This window comes from Castor canadensis, chromosome 9 (assembly GCF_047511655.1).
Source record: "Castor canadensis chromosome 9, mCasCan1.hap1v2, whole genome shotgun sequence".
Lineage (NCBI taxonomy): Eukaryota > Metazoa > Chordata > Mammalia > Rodentia > Castoridae > Castor > Castor canadensis.
Window position 1 is genome coordinate 112,428,935 of NC_133394.1, and position 16,909 is coordinate 112,445,843.

General features: G+C 40.5%; 1 protein-coding gene across 4 annotated transcripts in view; it reads left to right on the forward strand.

The window, feature by feature from the left end:
* The window catches only part of Kdr (kinase insert domain receptor), a 43,821-nt gene that overhangs the window by 10,779 nt on the left and 16,133 nt on the right, over positions 1 to 16,909 (forward strand). For all 4 annotated transcript variants that reach the window (XM_020183418.2, XM_074042220.1, XM_074042221.1 and 1 more), the window contains exons 7-21: positions 405 to 582; positions 1,824 to 1,938; positions 2,021 to 2,184; positions 4,126 to 4,282; positions 5,365 to 5,488; positions 6,005 to 6,113; positions 6,913 to 7,254; positions 9,243 to 9,389; positions 9,729 to 9,860; positions 12,444 to 12,550; positions 12,974 to 13,109; positions 13,470 to 13,574; positions 15,003 to 15,116; positions 15,962 to 16,050; positions 16,608 to 16,761. In XM_020183418.2, the coding sequence (XP_020039007.1) occupies positions 405 to 582; positions 1,824 to 1,938; positions 2,021 to 2,184; positions 4,126 to 4,282; positions 5,365 to 5,488; positions 6,005 to 6,113; positions 6,913 to 7,254; positions 9,243 to 9,389; positions 9,729 to 9,860; positions 12,444 to 12,550; positions 12,974 to 13,109; positions 13,470 to 13,574; positions 15,003 to 15,116; positions 15,962 to 16,050; positions 16,608 to 16,761 (2,173 nt within the window). The remainder of the gene's footprint in view (positions 1 to 404; positions 583 to 1,823; positions 1,939 to 2,020; positions 2,185 to 4,125; positions 4,283 to 5,364; positions 5,489 to 6,004; positions 6,114 to 6,912; positions 7,255 to 9,242; positions 9,390 to 9,728; positions 9,861 to 12,443; positions 12,551 to 12,973; positions 13,110 to 13,469; positions 13,575 to 15,002; positions 15,117 to 15,961; positions 16,051 to 16,607; positions 16,762 to 16,909) is intronic.

Sequence of the window (16,909 nt, forward strand, 5' to 3'; positions counted from 1 at the left end):
AGGGCTGTGAATATTGGTTTTCTCTAGGTGACTACATCTTTTCATATTGTGTTATTTCAGTGTTCTCTAAAGCCCTTGATCTGTTCTTCTTGTAAGAGAATTTCTCTTTAAGAGATGGCTTGAGACACATTTCTCCTTAAACAGTGGTCATACTTGCTTGTGTTCCTGCAGTCCTTATCTACCTTATTCTCACTGAAGTTTTTAAAATCCTATCTCAGTTGTTTCTACTTTTTCCTGAATCCAAATATATTTACTGTTTACATGAGGTTAAAATAAAAGTTCCTATTTTTAAGATTAGTGCTCACCAAGGGACAAGACTTGATTTTTTGTGGTTATCTAGAAATGATTGGATGTTCTGGCAGGCTCTGGAAAGAAGTTCAGTAAACATTTTTTTTTTTTTTTAGCATCAGCATAAGAGAGTTGTAAATCGCGACCTGAAGCCCCCACCTGGGACTGTAATGAAGAAGTTTTTGAGCACCTTGACTATAGATGCTGTAACCCGGAGTGACCAAGGGTTGTACACTTGTGTAGCGTCCAGTGGGCTGATGACCAAGAAGAACAGCACATTTGTCCAAGTCCACGGTAAGCTATAGTCTCCTTGGGAACTATGCTCTTCCTAGATGAGTGACATGATGTAAATAACTTAGGTCACCTTGTTCATTCAGAAGATAGTTTTGAGCTCTTGCTAGGGAGGACACATGACCTAGAGCTTAAGAGCATAGGTTTGGAGTCATGGACTTAGGTTAACATTCTATCTTTAATATACTCAGTACTTACTAAACATTAGTTGTAGCTGTTTCTGCAATTGCAATTAAGACTATATTAAGCAGAGTGTTAGTATCTAAGGTGGTTTTGAAAATTTCATTACATTGTAAGGCTGAGAGGCCTACTTGAATAAGCACAAGCTTTGTAAATTGGGGAAACTCAAATTCAGTTACTTCCTTTGGGGTTTTAGACAAATCACCTTAATTTTTCACTCATTCTCTTTCATTCACATAAATGTCTCAGTTAAGTAATTTGTATGGATCACTTCTTATAAGCTTTGGTAAAGATTTTGGATTTCACGTACGAGAATGAGTCAGAGAGATATGGGCTTTTGCTTACGTTTTTATAGAATCACTCTGTAGATTGTATGGTTTACTTTAAAGAAGTAAGGACAGAAGAAGGGAGACCAGTTAGAAGGCTAATTGCAAGAATTCAGGGGAGACATGTTGAACAATTCAGAGCAGGATAGTCAAGGTGGATGTGGTGAGGCGTGATCAGGTCTGAATGTATTTTGAAGGGGTGGTCAGCAGGACCTTCTGATTTACTCTTTGGCTGTGGGGAGTCAGAGAAAAATTGTAGAAAACAACTTGAGCTTTAGGTGGTGTTGTTGACTGAGGTAGAGAAGATTGAGGAGGGCACGGGATTTTAGAAGAGTGTTGTGTATGTCCATTTGGAGGAACTTAGGAGGTATAGAAACAGAACTTTACTCCTGCAGCTAGAGGAGAGTAGCAATAAGCAGAGGGTGTCTGAGGACTGAGGACTGGGCACATCAGCGTATGGAAGATATTGTGGGAAGGAGCAACCACATATCCCAGAGGATCTTAGAGGAAGCTGGCTAGAAGTGCTTTAGGCTTGTGGGAGCACATGTTGGGGACAGATATGCCAGCCCAAAGGCTAGAAAAAGGCTGGAATGTGGCCTATAGACAAATAGTACAGGGTCTCTCAGAGCTGCAGTACTCAGAACCCCATGGTCTATGACTTTTCATTTGAAACTAAACTAAAAAATCATTTAAGATAACTTGACATTTACAAGTGTCCTTGCTTTTATTTTCTTCTAGAAAAACCTTTTGTTGCTTTTGATAGCAGTATGGAATCTTTGGTGGAAGCCACAGTGGGAGATCGTGTCAGAATCCCTGTGAAGTACCTCAGCTACCCGACCCCAGAAATCAAATGGTAACTATGACAAGTAAAAAGAAAGCGTTGTCACATGAGAACAAGTCCTTTGGTTACATTGATTCTTGGGATTTTCCCCTAGGTATAAAAATGGAAGACCTATTGAGTCCAATTACACAATTAAAGTGGGCCATGTACTGACAATTATGGAAGTGAGTGAAAAAGACACAGGAAATTACACTATCATCCTTACCAATCCCATCTCAAAGGAGAAGCAGAGCCACGTGGTATCTCTGGTTGTGAATGGTGAGTCCATTCATTTTTCCCCTCTGCCCTAGATTTATTAAGAATAGTATGATTAAGTCTTCTTAATCTGCCAGGCTATCATTCCTTTGCCTCCTGCTGCCTCACCCACATAGTGACTGGACCAACTCATAAAAACGAAAAAATGATGCAAGGAGGCGGAGTTGAAATGAGATGTGGGCAGTGTTGTGGCCATGTTTCCTTAAGAAGGCTTGTAAATGAATTGTTTGATGGTCAAATGTCACAAAGTAGATGGCACTTGATGACTAATACCTGGCAGGAATAATGCCTGCTGGATTAGTTGCCAAGCCTAGGGTGCTATCCCTTTGCTTCTGTTGCATGGAATTGCACACCTGCTATGCAGATGTGGGAGACTCTTCTTGCATGTGTGAGAAGCTTTAATTCGATGTTGTGGTATCAACAGCTAGGGATTCCTAGGTAGATCCCAACTCAGAAGGCCTTTGCAGGTTGACACTGTTGTGTTGCTTGGAGTCTAGGAACTGCCTCTGAATCTGTAAAGGAAAGACAGTAATTTTTGATTTAAGGATCAGTTGAACCTTGTTTTCCCAAAGTGAAAGATATAAGTATTTGGCATGGGGGAAGAAGAGTTCCATGGTCAAGGGAGTTTCTTTATTGCAGGACTTCTCAAGGCCTTTACTCTAATGAATATTGTCATTCTCCAGGAAAGACAGAGTATTCAGAGTTTTAGCAAATTTATCTGATCAGAGAACCTTTTCTTCTGAGTAAATCCATTAATATCTTGCTACAAACACAGTTTGAAAAATGCTTCTCTGTTTAAATTCTTTGTGCTCCCTACTGGCAGGGACATTAAAACTTCAAGATATTGTCTTATGACATTTAGCTGTTCCCCACATGTCCTGATACTCCTCTGTACGTCTGCTGGGCTTGGCTTCATTTCTTTCTTCAGGGAGTTTTTTAAAGATAACAGGTTCTGGAAGGGTTGCTTAAAAGCAGCGTGGGTGTAGGAGTTGGGGAAGAAAATGGAAATCTAATAAGTAGGATGGAAGAAGGAAATGATGAAGCAACAAAGACAGAAAAACGGACTGCGAGTAACCCCATTTCATCAATTCATAAAGCCACCAAACATCTAATTCACCCTAGCGTTTGCCCTGCTGTATGAAATAAGAGCAAGGGAGAAGTCGAGTTTTGAAAGTATAAAGGAATGTAGATCTTTGTAGAATATGTCCGTGTGGCCATCAGCCTTGGTATTCATAGTTTTTCTCTCTCTCTCTTTCTGAGAAAGGCTTTAGGTTGACAGTGGTAAGGTAGTAGTTTTGTGTTAATGACTTTGGGACCAAAAGAGAAAAGAGAGAAAGGAAAGAGGGAGGAAAGAAAGAGGAAAGGAAGGAGGGAGCAAGGAGTAAAGGAGGAGACAGAGAGAGGGAGAGGAAGACAGTGAGCGAGAGCATTCTGTAAGGACTCACACCTTCCTTTACAATGCAGTGGTTAAGTAGTGCTTGGGTTCAGAAGTTAGAGTATCTGGGGTTGTCCTAGGTTATGCCACATATTAGGTGCCCTTTAACTTTTCTGTTTTATTTTTCTCACGTGTAAAATGGGAGACAGTAACAATGGTTATGAGGATTAAATGGATTAATCCATATAAACCACTTAGAACAATGCTTGGCATACAATAAATGTATTTACTATGTTGTTCCAACTCTTTTCGTTCTGTAGCTTCACCCCTTTCTTGTGAGGTTGGAGGACAGGGAGAATGACCTCTGTGATGCAGATCAGAAAGATTGAGGCGGGGAGGGGGAGGGGTGTGAGGCTTGCATAAAGTCACCCAGCTTAAATTTTTTTTAATTACTGTTAGCTTGTTGTTATTATGAGTACCACTAGGACTCATCTCTCCAAAAGTCAGCTGTGGTTGCAGAAATCCACAAGGATGATGGACAATTCAGAAGTTGTGTTTCCTCTTTCCAGTGCCACCCCAGATTGGCGAGAAAGCTCTGATTTCCCCCATGGATTCTTATCAGTATGGTACCACACAAACTCTGACATGCACGGTCTATGCCAGCCCTCCTCCACATCACATCTACTGGTATTGGCAGCTAGAGAAAGAGTGCTCCTACAAGGCCAGGTGAGGAAGCCCACATGCTCTTTTGTCCTGCTGCCATTTTGCTATACCATAACTCCACTCTAAACCAAAAAGGCCATAGAAAGTTAGTTTCAAGTGTTGTTCGGAATCCTCTTCTGTTTTCAGTTTTACCAGATGTCTTTACTTGGGGCATCCCAGTGTGTCATCTTCTAGCTCTCTTTTCTTGGGTTAGCCCTAGCCTGTCCTTCTCCAGAGACAAGCTATTCACTTAGTTTGCTAATTGCCAATCTTTGGGTTTTCTTCTTTTACCACTCAGCTAGAGACTACCACATTGCTCCTTATCAGTTAGAGGTCCATCTCTCAGAGGAAGTGCTGATGGATGGGAGGCAGTGATAAACCTAGCCCAGCACTCAAGAGTCTCAGGCCTGGCTTATCAAGTTCTAACACGAGTCCAGACATCCTTAGGGAAAACAACAACAACCACCACCAACCCACCACCACCCCAAGCAGTCCACTTCCTGTTGTTGTTTTTGAAATGGTCATTACTAGCTTCTTCCTCAGCTGCTGGCCATTTCCCACACAAAGGCCACAGTTCCCAAGAAATTACTTTAAGAAGCCCAGTGGCTTCTAAGTTTCCTTACCTTCCTTTGAACTAAATTAACTTGAATTGTCTTGTCGATCCAATTTATGAATGGAGGTTTGTTCCCAAAATAACTGCTTCCCTCCGGTATCCTGAATGAATCTACCTAGGACCTTTTCCCTCATTGCTGAGACCTATTTTTAATTGGCGCCAAGTCTTCTAAAATGGTAGGCAGCATTGGAAGTTATTTCTAAGAATGTAACAAACAAAGTCTGATCCTTTCCTTACTATTGATTTGAATTAAAGAAAAGTTAAGCTGGGTGCCGGTGGCTCACGCCTGTAATCCTAGCTACTCAGGAGGCAGAGATCAGGAGGATTGCAGTTCGAAGCCAGCCCAGGCAGATAGATTCTATCTCAAAAAAAACCCATCACAAAAAGGGGCTGGTAGAGTGGCTCAATGTGTAGGCCCTGGGTTTAAACTCCAGTACTGAAAAAGAAAAAAAAAGTTAAATCATAACATGATCTGTTATCTTCTCTCTTGAAGCCAAGCTGTCTTGACAACAAACTCATATACTTGTAAAGAATGGAGAAATGTGGAAGATTACCAGGGAGGAAATAAAGTTGAAGTTAACAAAAATCAATATGCCCTAATTGAAGGAAAAAACAAAGTGAGTGTGAAGTTCTTTCATTTGAATGTCTTTCCCAGTATTTTTGTCTTTAATGGAAGGATAGCACAGTAATATGTGAGGCATACTAGAGATTAATAATCAAATATACTAGATGATAAAATATTTGCACTTGAGTCAGTTTGAAAACACCATTGACTTTTAGCAGTACTGTTAGCTTATCAGTAGCCTATTGAAGAAAAATGAAAAATGTATGCATTTAATCTGTGCATTTGTTGTAAGGTGACTATAATTTTACAAGCATGAGAATGAGAAAATGTGTATAATGTTATATTAAATCACATCGTTAATCACGATTTCCAAAGCACTTCTTGTATGCAATGTGAGATACACACCAGCTCAATTATAACTGTAAATGTGAGGGGGTCCCTGTGGTAGTGTGAATGGAGTAGGCAGGGCATAGCAATTGGGGGACTGTTTGATTTTAATTTTGACTGAGTACCAATACCCAAACACAGTCTGCTTCTTTTTATGGCCTGGGATTTTTTTTTTTTTCAGACTGTAAGTACTCTTGTTATCCAAGCTGCAAATGTGTCAGCTTTGTACAAATGTGAAGCCATCAACAAAGCTGGGAGAAGAGAGTGGGTGATCCCCTTCCATGTGACCAGTGAGTACTCTTCTCTGGAGGGTTGACTGGATCCCTGACAAGTGGATACTAAGCTGTGAAGTTCTCTGCTGGCCTTGCCATTCATGCAAGTGGCAGGGCATGTAAGAAAAGGACTTGGATCGATCACTGATGATTTCGTTCATGAATTAAAACTGCTCATGTAGCTCTTGGGCTTACATGCAGTCAGTTCATGTGCCTTTGCTGGTGAGGGAATGGATAAGGTCTGAGTCATACTTATCTCTGTCCTGTTCTTCTGAGTCTAGCACAATGTGTGGCTTGCTGAGGTTCAATAAATGTCAGTCGGCTTGCTGAACAGTCGACTTGATGAGGTGGAGGTTTCTGGAAGCAATCAGAATGACATAGGAACAATGCCTTCCAATGTTGCTGATTTTACCTATGTGTCTTAGTTTTATGAATAAATTTTACCTGACTGTATTGGGTAAAATATTTGGTTCTGGGTTAATTCACTGTAATAAATATAGTGTTAATACCATTGAGTGTTATATGTTAATGAGAAATTGATTTTTAAAAAATTCCTTTATGATTAAGACCCTGATTTGGATTTTTCTGTTTTAATCTCAAATTAGAGATGTGGTAGATATCTGGCAATTAATTTATATTTTCAGATGATATGCTTGGGGATCTGAATCATTCAATTTGGCTGTCTCCTTGTAGTGAATGATTTGGGGCTGTTAGAATTTCTCTTTCTACTTCTTAGCACTCTGAAGGCAAAAAGAAGATGATCGTTTCCTGAACCATGTGAAATTGCCATCCTCTAACTGTGGGCTTTACATTTCAGCGGGTCATGAAATTACTTTGCAACCTGCCACACAGCCAACCGAGCAGGAAAGTGTGTCTCTGAGGTGCATGGCAGATAGAAGTACATTTGAGAACCTTACGTGGTACAAGCTGGACCCACAAGCTCCATCAAGCCACAGGGGAGAGCTGCTCGCACCTGTTTGCAAGAACTTGAATGCTCTTTGGAGACTGAATGCCACCATGTTGTCCAATGGCACAAATGATATTTTGATCATGGAGTTCCAGAATGCATCCTTGCAGGATCAAGGAGACTATGTCTGCTCTGCTCAATACAGGAAAACCAAGAAAAGACATTGTGTGGTCAGGCAGCTCACCATCCTAGGTAAGGAGGCAGCTCTGGATCATGCAGGTGGAATACCATAAGTGTAGCATGTTCAGGTGCTGTAAGCTCATGAAGTAGGCTGGCAGAATGAGGCCAATACTGGTGAAGTGATATATTCAAAACAGAAACTAACATGGTTCTTTCCAACCTGTATGATGAGGTTACTCACTGGTATCTGTAAGGGGCTTAGCTTGAATCAGGGAACTTTCTGTCTTATTCTTGGACATTCATTGATTTGAATCTACACATTTGTGGAATACCTACTACGAGCAAAGAGAGTTCCGGAAGTTCACAGTGGTGACACAGTTGGACAAGATATCATAAGTACTTATTGACAGTGAGGTCTGTATGTCCATGAGGACAGGGAATGGTCTCTGTTTTGCTTCCTGCTATAGCTCTAAGTCATGGAACGTAGTGGCATTTGCTAGGTGCTCAGTGAGATACCTTCTAAATGAAAAGTGTGATTAAGGACTGAGCTTAGGGCATAGGATCACAGCTTGTGCCTGTGTGGTCCAGAGTAGCTCAAGGTCAATGGGATGATAACTTTGTGATCAGAAAACTGACGCATTGCTGTCTATGTCTTATCTGAATTTATGCCTTGCACCAAATCTGGGTAGCCACTGCTCTGTGGGGAAGTCAAATGAATTTGGGGAGTTTCTCTTTGTACCACTTTATTCCATTTTCCTTTCCTTTTAGTGTTCCTTCCAGGTGCCTATTATGCATGCATCCTCTACTTTGTCCTCTTAGGAGGGGAAACTGCCCAGGTGAACTTACCCATACCAAAGTTTTAGATGAATAGCGTTTCACTCAGGGCTTTGGCATATTTTAGGAAGCACCTGCAGATAAACACTTGCATAAGGTTTGATGCTTTAGAGACTCAGGTGACAGAAGAAGAGATATTTGGGGACCATGCCATCCCCAGGACCCTCGAGATCACATCACCTACATAACCACGTGTGATACTTGACATTGTCTGATTTCAAGCTAATGGAAGAATTTAGAAAGGGATATGAAGGAGGCTCTTGACTTTGCCATGTCCAGGAAATACGTGTCCACAGTTTGCTGGTTTGCTTCTCTAAGGACACCTAAGCTGTTTTCCTAAAATCTGTTCTTAGAAATAGACTAAGACTAGTACATCTGTTCAAATCCCTAAGTAGTACACTGTGGAGAAACTCTCACTTTGCTAAGTGTTGAAGTGGATTCTTTCAACATGAGTCCTTTTGATGTTCATTTGGTCTGGACATGATATTTCCATAGAATTTTGATGATTTACAGGAAAGGGTAAATCTAGTGTTTTGCTGTACATTTAAACAAATACCCACAGACTTCACGCTCTTTAAATCTTTGACATTCCTTAGGAGATTGTTGTTTTGTTGCCTTTGTGTTAGTGGAGATAGCACTGGACTTTTAGGCTTACCAGATTCTATTATTAGTTCAACTGTTTACTTAGTTATAAGGACTTTTGCACAAGTTGCTTAATCTCCATGAACTGCACTTACTTCATCTAAAAATAAGGTCAGTAGCCTTACCCACTCATTACATACAATTGATAGTAGCAGAAATAGTATAAGTGAGTTTTGTAGAAGGTACCACATAAATAGAAGGCATTCTTTACAGAATTACACTGATGTTTGGTCCTTCCCAAGAGAAAACATGGCAGACGAGTCTTATTGGCTAGGACTTTTAGATAGGATAGTTTCTTCTTGGGGAAAGCCATGTCTGGTTAGAAGAAAAATCCATAAAGGTGACCCTGAGCCGTTCCTTTGCAGTTTTTCAGCTAGGATCACTAATGTGAATGCTCAAAGATGTGTGACTGTCCTTGTTTAGTGGCCAGTGCTGCTGTAATCAGCTTCTGAGCATTTTCAGCGTAGTGAATCAATCCACAGGTTGCTGTTTAGTACGTTTAAACTGTTTCACAGTTTACTGATACTAAAGCCATTCTAATAATTATAACTGTCATTTCTGTGATTTTCTTTTTACCTGCATAGAACGCATGGCACCCGTGATCACAGGAAACCTAGAGAATAAGACAACGAGCATCGGAGAGACCATTGAAGTTGCCTGCACGGCGTCTGGGAACCCCCCTCCACAGATAACATGGTTTAAAGACAATGAAACGCTGGTAGAAGATTCAGGTGACTAGAACTTGCCCATCTCTTTGGTTGTAGAATTTTCTCAGGGGTGTTGTGCAAAACCCACATTATTTCTGGATTTGATTTTAAGGTAGACCAAAAGCACTGTGGGTGTACTTGCTCTTCTGGCTCTTTTCATAGAAGTACAAGTGGAGTACTTCGAGCTTTCTGAACTCTTATGGAGGCCTCATGGGAGATCAGTAAATAGTTGATCATACATGCTCTTCAGAGTTACGTAATAGCCCAAGGTGAAGAGCAGTGTTTATATTTTAAATTTTTTTCCTGAAAAACTCCACAGACCACATATTGGAAATAAGAATAACCACTTTCTCCCTCTTTTAGGCATTGTATTGAAAGATGGGAACCAAAACCTGACTATCCGCAGAGTGAGGAAGGAGGATGAAGGCCTCTATACCTGCCAGGCCTGCAATGTTCTGGGGTGTGTGAGAGTGGAGACATTTTTCATAATAGAAGGTCAGTATGACATCATAGACACCCTGGATGGTTTCTAAAGACTAGCTTGTGTCTTACACATACTCATACACTTTGGGTGGGATGACTAGTGGGTGATTTTTAAAGTTTTTTGTACAGCTGAGTATCTTTTTTCCAAAATGTTTGGAATCAGAAGTGTTTCAGATTTTGCATTTTTGTAAATTTTTGAATATTTGCACATGTATAGTAGGTATCTACTAGGGTGTTAAATCTAAACAAAAATTCATTTATATCTCATGTGAGCCTCATACACATAGCCTAAAAGTAATTTTATTTTTAGTGTGCCTACATTTGCCTGCAAGCCATTACATGAGGTCAGGTGTGGAATTTTCCACTTGTGGCATTGTGTCAATGCTCAAAAAGTTTCAGATTTTGATCATTTTGGATTTTGGATTTTTGGATTTGGGATGTTCTATCTGTACTTTGTAAATTTTCTCTAATAAGTATAAAGTCTTTTAACCAGACAGTATAACATGTTGTTTTAATTCTGCTTGTATCTCATTTCCTACATGTGCAATTTGCATTGTGGAAAAATTCTTAGCCAGGCAGGACAAATACCCTCCTGTCTTAGATTCTGTCTTGGTTTGAATGGCCTGATTAACCTGTAGAGATGATGTTTCAGTATTTATTTGGAATTGCTGCCTAATCATGAAGGTCAGTGATACCCAGTTAGTCACAAAGGTTCAGAATTTTCACTGGACTAGAGATAATTAATATTCACTTGTAAACAATACCCCATTGCTTTTCTGTAATGGAAAACTTTAGGTTTCTATATAAATATGAAAGGACGTGTGTGTGTGTGTGTGTGTGTGTGTGTGTGTATGTGCACGCAGGAATGATGTGGCATTTTCTTGGATAGAAGTAATTTGTGACAGACCATTTTACCTGAAGAAGTATATTTCTGTGTCTTTTTTTGTAACCCATCAGGAGAACAATGACACTGAATCTTGTGGGTGATGGGATGAATGCAAGGGGAAGAAAGAGGAAGGTGATATAAAGGGTGGAGTTGATGGAGTTCTATGAACTCTTCTTAACTTACCTCTCAAACACTAGAAGTTGGTCTCTTCAATGTGTCAAATCTATGTTGTTGAGTATTACATGTAGACACATTGACATGTTTTTAATCTATAGGTTTGTTATTATTATTTCATATACTGCAGTTGCAGTTTATCAAAGAACATGGTGGTTTTATCATTTACAAAGGGATTCATGTCCTAGGTGAAGCCTAGGGAGGATTTTTGGATCCTCTCTGCTGCTGTGCCTCCCTCCCTCAGCTGTCTGCAGCTAGTTATGCCAGTGCCTAACAGGGCCATTGGCACAGAGATTACAGGGACTTCTTACCTGCAAAAGGTAGCAAGAAAGGGAGATGTAGACATTTACATATTCCAGGCTCCCAAATGTTCATATGGGAATATTAATGTACAAAATTGTATAGACAATTGAATCTTAGTACAATGGATTTTTAAATTCCGACTTATAGATAGAGAATTACTTCCCGTGACCCAGCAGAGAAATAAAATCTACTTTAGACATGACTTGGAGCTTGTCTTCCAACTGTTAGCTCTAATTTTGCCAACTAATTAATTGCTTGTCTTCTGCCTTCTTAAAGTTACTGTGGCTATTCTCACAGCTTGTGGCCTGAGTTGATTCATGCTGCACAGTGTGATGGAGAGATGCGAGACACTAAGTGATAATTGCTTCCTCATCACCCCTGTGCTAATTAGTAATCACTCGGGGTTGAAAGCTTTTCGTTTCCCCACCTGGAGGTGTCCACTGGAGCCTTGAGAGTCTTCAACTTTCCTTGCCCACCTTGAGTTTTTCCTTTTCTCTTTCATATGTGATTTTCAACTCCCGGTACTGGGCCATGTATGAAGTACTCCTCTCATTTTTCACTGTTGCTCACTCAGGTTCCTGCCACACACAGGCAGTGTGTGTTAGACACACCTTATGTCTAACCCTTGTTGGGTACATTGACTGTCTGGGTGCCCCAGTCCAGTAGCTTAACCTCTCTGATCTATTTCTTTACCTGAAATCTGAAGGTTGTTGAGAAGGTAAGTCAGATGACATATTTAAAGCAATGAGTATCTAATAGGTATGTGATCAAAAGTAGCTCTCTGGACAGTGGGCTTCCATTTTATTTCCTTTTGTAGTTTCTCAACCAATCCTTTTTCAAACCCCACACAGATCAAGACATTGACTATCAGCATAAGTATAGCCAGGCTTTATTTATCGCAAATAGGAATACTTTTCTTCCCTATAGAACATCGTGTTTTCTTTCCATGCTTTCTTTCCAAACACGTTCTATGTGTGTCTTTTAAGACATTCATGTATCTGTTCTAATTACTTCAGAATTTTATTGCTGGTAGTTTGTCTGAGCAATGTTTTGCAAGCTTTAAGTTTTCCATGAAGGATGCTGTGAACGCCATTCACCTTAAGGGTGTGGCCTATCAGTCTTTAAGGTTCTTCACAGTAGGTAAAAGCCTTGCCTTTTACGTGCTCTTTGTCATCTTATATCAAAGGCTATGAGATTCCACCTCTCCATGCACTCTCACTTGTGTCCTCCAGGTGCCCAGGAAAAGACCAACTTGGAAGTCATTATTCTGGTAGGCACTGCAGTGATTGCCATGTTCTTCTGGCTGCTGCTTGTCATCGTTCTACGGACCGTTAAGCGGGTAACAAAATAATGTTCCTTCTGTCTCTTGCATGTTGGTTTTCATGATTAATGAAAGATGACTGAGGTCCTTTGAGTTGTTTCTTCTAATTGTTATTGGCTGAATGGGCACATTTTTATTTCAACACAATAACATTCTTGCCCATTTTCTTTGGCTGGACCGTGGGGCATTAATTGGTAGAAGCCACTAGAGGGGAAAAAGGGTTAGACTGTTTAGTGTAATTAAGATTTTTTAAATTCTGTACTTACTTGGGGGCAAGGGGACACTGGGAGCTGGATTATAATAGGATCACTCTCAAACTCTGTGAGCTTTATTAGAAAATGAGATGTCAGGAATGAGGTTTTTATGAACAACATTAATAAATACACAAAACAACAGCCAAACAACAGGGTGTGTGTGACTGGAAGGATTGATGCTTTCCAGGCCAATGGAGGGGAGCTGAAGACAGGCTACTTGTCCATTGTCATGGATCCAGATGAACTGCCCTTGGACGAGCATTGTGAACGCTTGCCGTATGATGCCAGCAAATGGGAATTCCCCAGAGACCGGCTGAAACTAGGTGTGTTTTCAATTGATATGAATTCCATGTTGGGTTTACCAGGCCAACTCTTCCTCCTCTAGGATGATGATAAGTGTGGTCCAGTCAGATGTTGTATTCTGGTTCAGAAGTAGTAATTCTGTCTCTTCAATCTGGGTAATCACCCACTTAGCCTCTTAGAAGTAGGATTCTTGAATGATCACCCAGAACAGGACATTTGAAGAGTGAAGGGGAGTTGTTAAATTATGAAAGCAGGACAAGGGGGTGGATTATCATGTTAAACTGAGATATAAGGTTGCCCTAGCCAGTTGGAATCATTGCATATCACTTTGGTGGTGTGATAATCCATGTCCATTTTGTTGTCATTATTGTCAATTCTAGGTAAACCTCTTGGCCGGGGTGCCTTTGGCCAAGTGATAGAGGCAGATGCCTTTGGAATTGACAAGACAGCAACTTGCAAGACAGTGGCCGTCAAAATGTTGAAAGGTATATTCAAAATTATACAGTGGTGTCTCTTCCTTTGTTTCCTCTGACCATTAAACATGGTGTAAAGCTTGTATCAGTGGCTCTGTGCTTAGGAGGGCCAGCCAGTCAAGCATGCAGCTCACCTATATTTGCCTCTTTGCAAATCAGTGAAAGATTTCCTCCTTTGCAGCCTCATGCCACTGTGCATGGTCTGGCCAGCAAAGTTGGGGATGAATCTCACCTACCTTGCGTAGGAGTCCTGTGCAGGGTTCAGCTTGTGCAATTATATTTAGTGGTCCTGGTTATAGGAAAAAAAGTATCTGGTTATACTAAAATTGTGTCTTAATATATTATGTGTAAGAAAATTATAGACCTTATAGAAGCATGGAAAGGAATCAGATATAAGTACTGTATAATAGAACTAAAAAATATCATGTTATCTACAATTGGAATATGTAGAAGAACTTCACATACAAAAAATATTTTGGAAGAAAAGATTGGGTACACTAAGAATAAGGGATTATAAGTTATTCTTTTAAAAATTAAAAGCTTCATAGTAATTGTAATCCTAATAGTAAAGGAATCTGGTCTTCCATTTCAATATGGAGAGGTGATGCACATAAAGTCTTGGCTCCAGTCATGATGTGCTTTCATTGGTGGAGACAATGGGACTTGCCCTTTGCCAATAGGTCTTGTGTATTTCACAGCCATTGCTCTCCTTTTGCCGTTTCTTTCTAGTGACCAAGGGGGTATATAATTTTGAGGTGGCTCATCAGACCCCAAGGTGGGGACTGAGCCTGTGAGGTAGAGGGAAATGCAGCAGTCCACCCAGGACCAGGTGCATTCTCAGCTCCCTAGCCTTTCATGCCAGCTGATCTTGCTGATAGCTGTTAAGTTGCCTGCGTGGCACACATTGTTTGTAATGTCAATATACTCATGAGGATATTTAATACATGGCATTGCTAAAATGATCAGGCCCTATGAAGCATAGTAAACCTGAAATATAAAACTCCAGGTTTGTACAAGAAGAGAATCTGGGGATGATTCATTGCAGATATGGTCTCTACTTTGTAGAAGACTTGACAGTGAGCTGAGTGTGGTGGTGCATGCCTGTAATCCCAGAACTTGGGAGAGTGAGGCAGGACCATCACTAGTTAGTAGCCAGCCTGGCTATAGGGAGACCTTGTCTTAAAAAACTGAAAAATAAAAGAATTCACAATGAATGTATTCAAATGTCAAACATTCTAGGTTCATTAATGAGTTTGATGTAGAATTTGAAAATAGATTTTGCACTTGATTTTTCAGAAAATGCACCTGACCTGCAAATTAGGTGACATTTATATTGCAGTGGAAGATTAGTTGTGCAGTTGCACACAGTGGCTAGAGGGGCCTCAGTTGTACTAAGGTCATACCCATATTTATGATTTTCCTCTGTACCCTGAATTTTAGAAGGCGCAACACACAGTGAACACCGAGCCCTCATGTCTGAACTCAAGATCCTCATTCATATTGGTCACCATCTCAATGTGGTCAACCTTCTAGGTGCTTGTACCAAGCCAGGAGGTGAGTACCTGTGGGTGGTTCTGATGGCCTGATTTTGATGCATGCTTCTCTGCTAGCATCTGTGGGAAACAGTGCAGCTCCCATGGCTGTGACTTCCTTAGCTTAGACTACTTTGCAGATTCCTAGATATACAGCTATTTCATGTTTTAATATCATTTATTTAATAGGCACTATAATTAAGTTATTTTAAAGTTCCCTGTGAATTAAGGAATGTCACATCACTATGGTACAACTTGTTACTTATGTAATAAATGTTCACATGAGAAAAATAAACTTTCCTACAAACTTGAAAGCAAAAGTCCTTAAGAGTTTCACTTGGGTAGGGCATAGTGGTTCATGTCTGTAATCCTAGCTACTCAGGAGGCAGAGGTAGGAGAATCACATTCTAAAGCCCATGAGCCTAAGTGCAATATTATATCTAAAAACAAATTAAAATAAAAAGGATGGGGAAATAGCTGAAGTGCTAAACTGCTTGTCTAGCAAGCATGAGGCCCTGAGTTTAAACTCCATTACCACCAGAACAGAGAGAGAGAAGAAAGAAAGAAAGACAGACAGAAAGAAAGAAAGAAAAGAGAAAGAAAAAGACTATCCTTAGGTGATTGCATTGAAATGCAAGTGGCTAGGTTTTCTTCTGACATTTTGGTTAATCTCATGGAATTGCCTTTTGGAAAAAGAACAGCTACAATATAAAAGGTTTGAGATCAACTGATTTTTACAATCCTATTCCAACAGGTTACAGGTAGCTGTCTTCTCAGAGACTTAGGAGTTTATCAGTATATTAAGCACTTAGTGAGAAACACAAAGGATACATGTTTTCTGTTCTTGACATGCTGTGCTGTCTGCAGGACCTCTCATGGTGATTGTGGAGTTCTGCAAGTTCGGAAACCTGTCAACTTACTTACGGGGCAAAAGGAATGAATTTATTCCCTACAAGGTATGCCCTTCCTAACTCAGCTTTGTCTGTGTTGTGAAGTGGAGGAAAATGCAAAGTGGTCTGCATTCGTGTTTTACTTGCAATGCTGTGAGGAATGTTCTCACATCAGCTCTTGTTGTTTTACCTTCTGGGTTTTATTCTTGTGATTCTAATCTCTTGCCCTATTATAAACGGTGCCAGAGTTGGAAAGAAGGTAGAAAAGACAAGGGAAAGAGTAAGGGCAGGGAAAGAATAGCCAGGATTATACTTGCTCCTCTGGCTGTATTTGTCTCCATGGTGGGAGTGTGTGTTCCTCTGTACAGGACACGTTAATGGAAGAATATCTGAGTGCATCATAAAATGAGGCATTTATCACTTTAAGCTAAAGAAGGAGCTTGGATTTATGGTAAAAATATTATTACATATTAATCTTGCTCCCAACTTCAGCCCAGAGACTGTAAAAATCCTGAAATGGCTATCTTTCTTGTCTGCTTTCTAATAGTCTAATGGTCTCTGCAGTCTACTACATTTTGGAGACCTTTTGTGTGCGACAGATTTGTTCATTTGCTTCTTTATAGACCAAAGGGGCACGGTTCCGTCAAGGGAAAGACTATGTTGGGGAAATCTCTGTGGACCTCAAACGCCGCTTGGACAGTATCACCAGCAGCCAGAGCTCAGCCAGCTCTGGGTTTGTGGAGGAGAAATCCCTAAGCGATGTGGAGGAAGAAGAAGGTACCTGCCATTTCTGCCTCTGTGCCTAGTGAATGCATTCATAGGAATGGGAAAGGTGGCAAGTGCAACAAGGATTTGATCATGGGAAAAACTTATGGTTGAAGGAGATCAGAATTCCTGGGCAGCTACTAGTCAGTCTCCCCAGAAG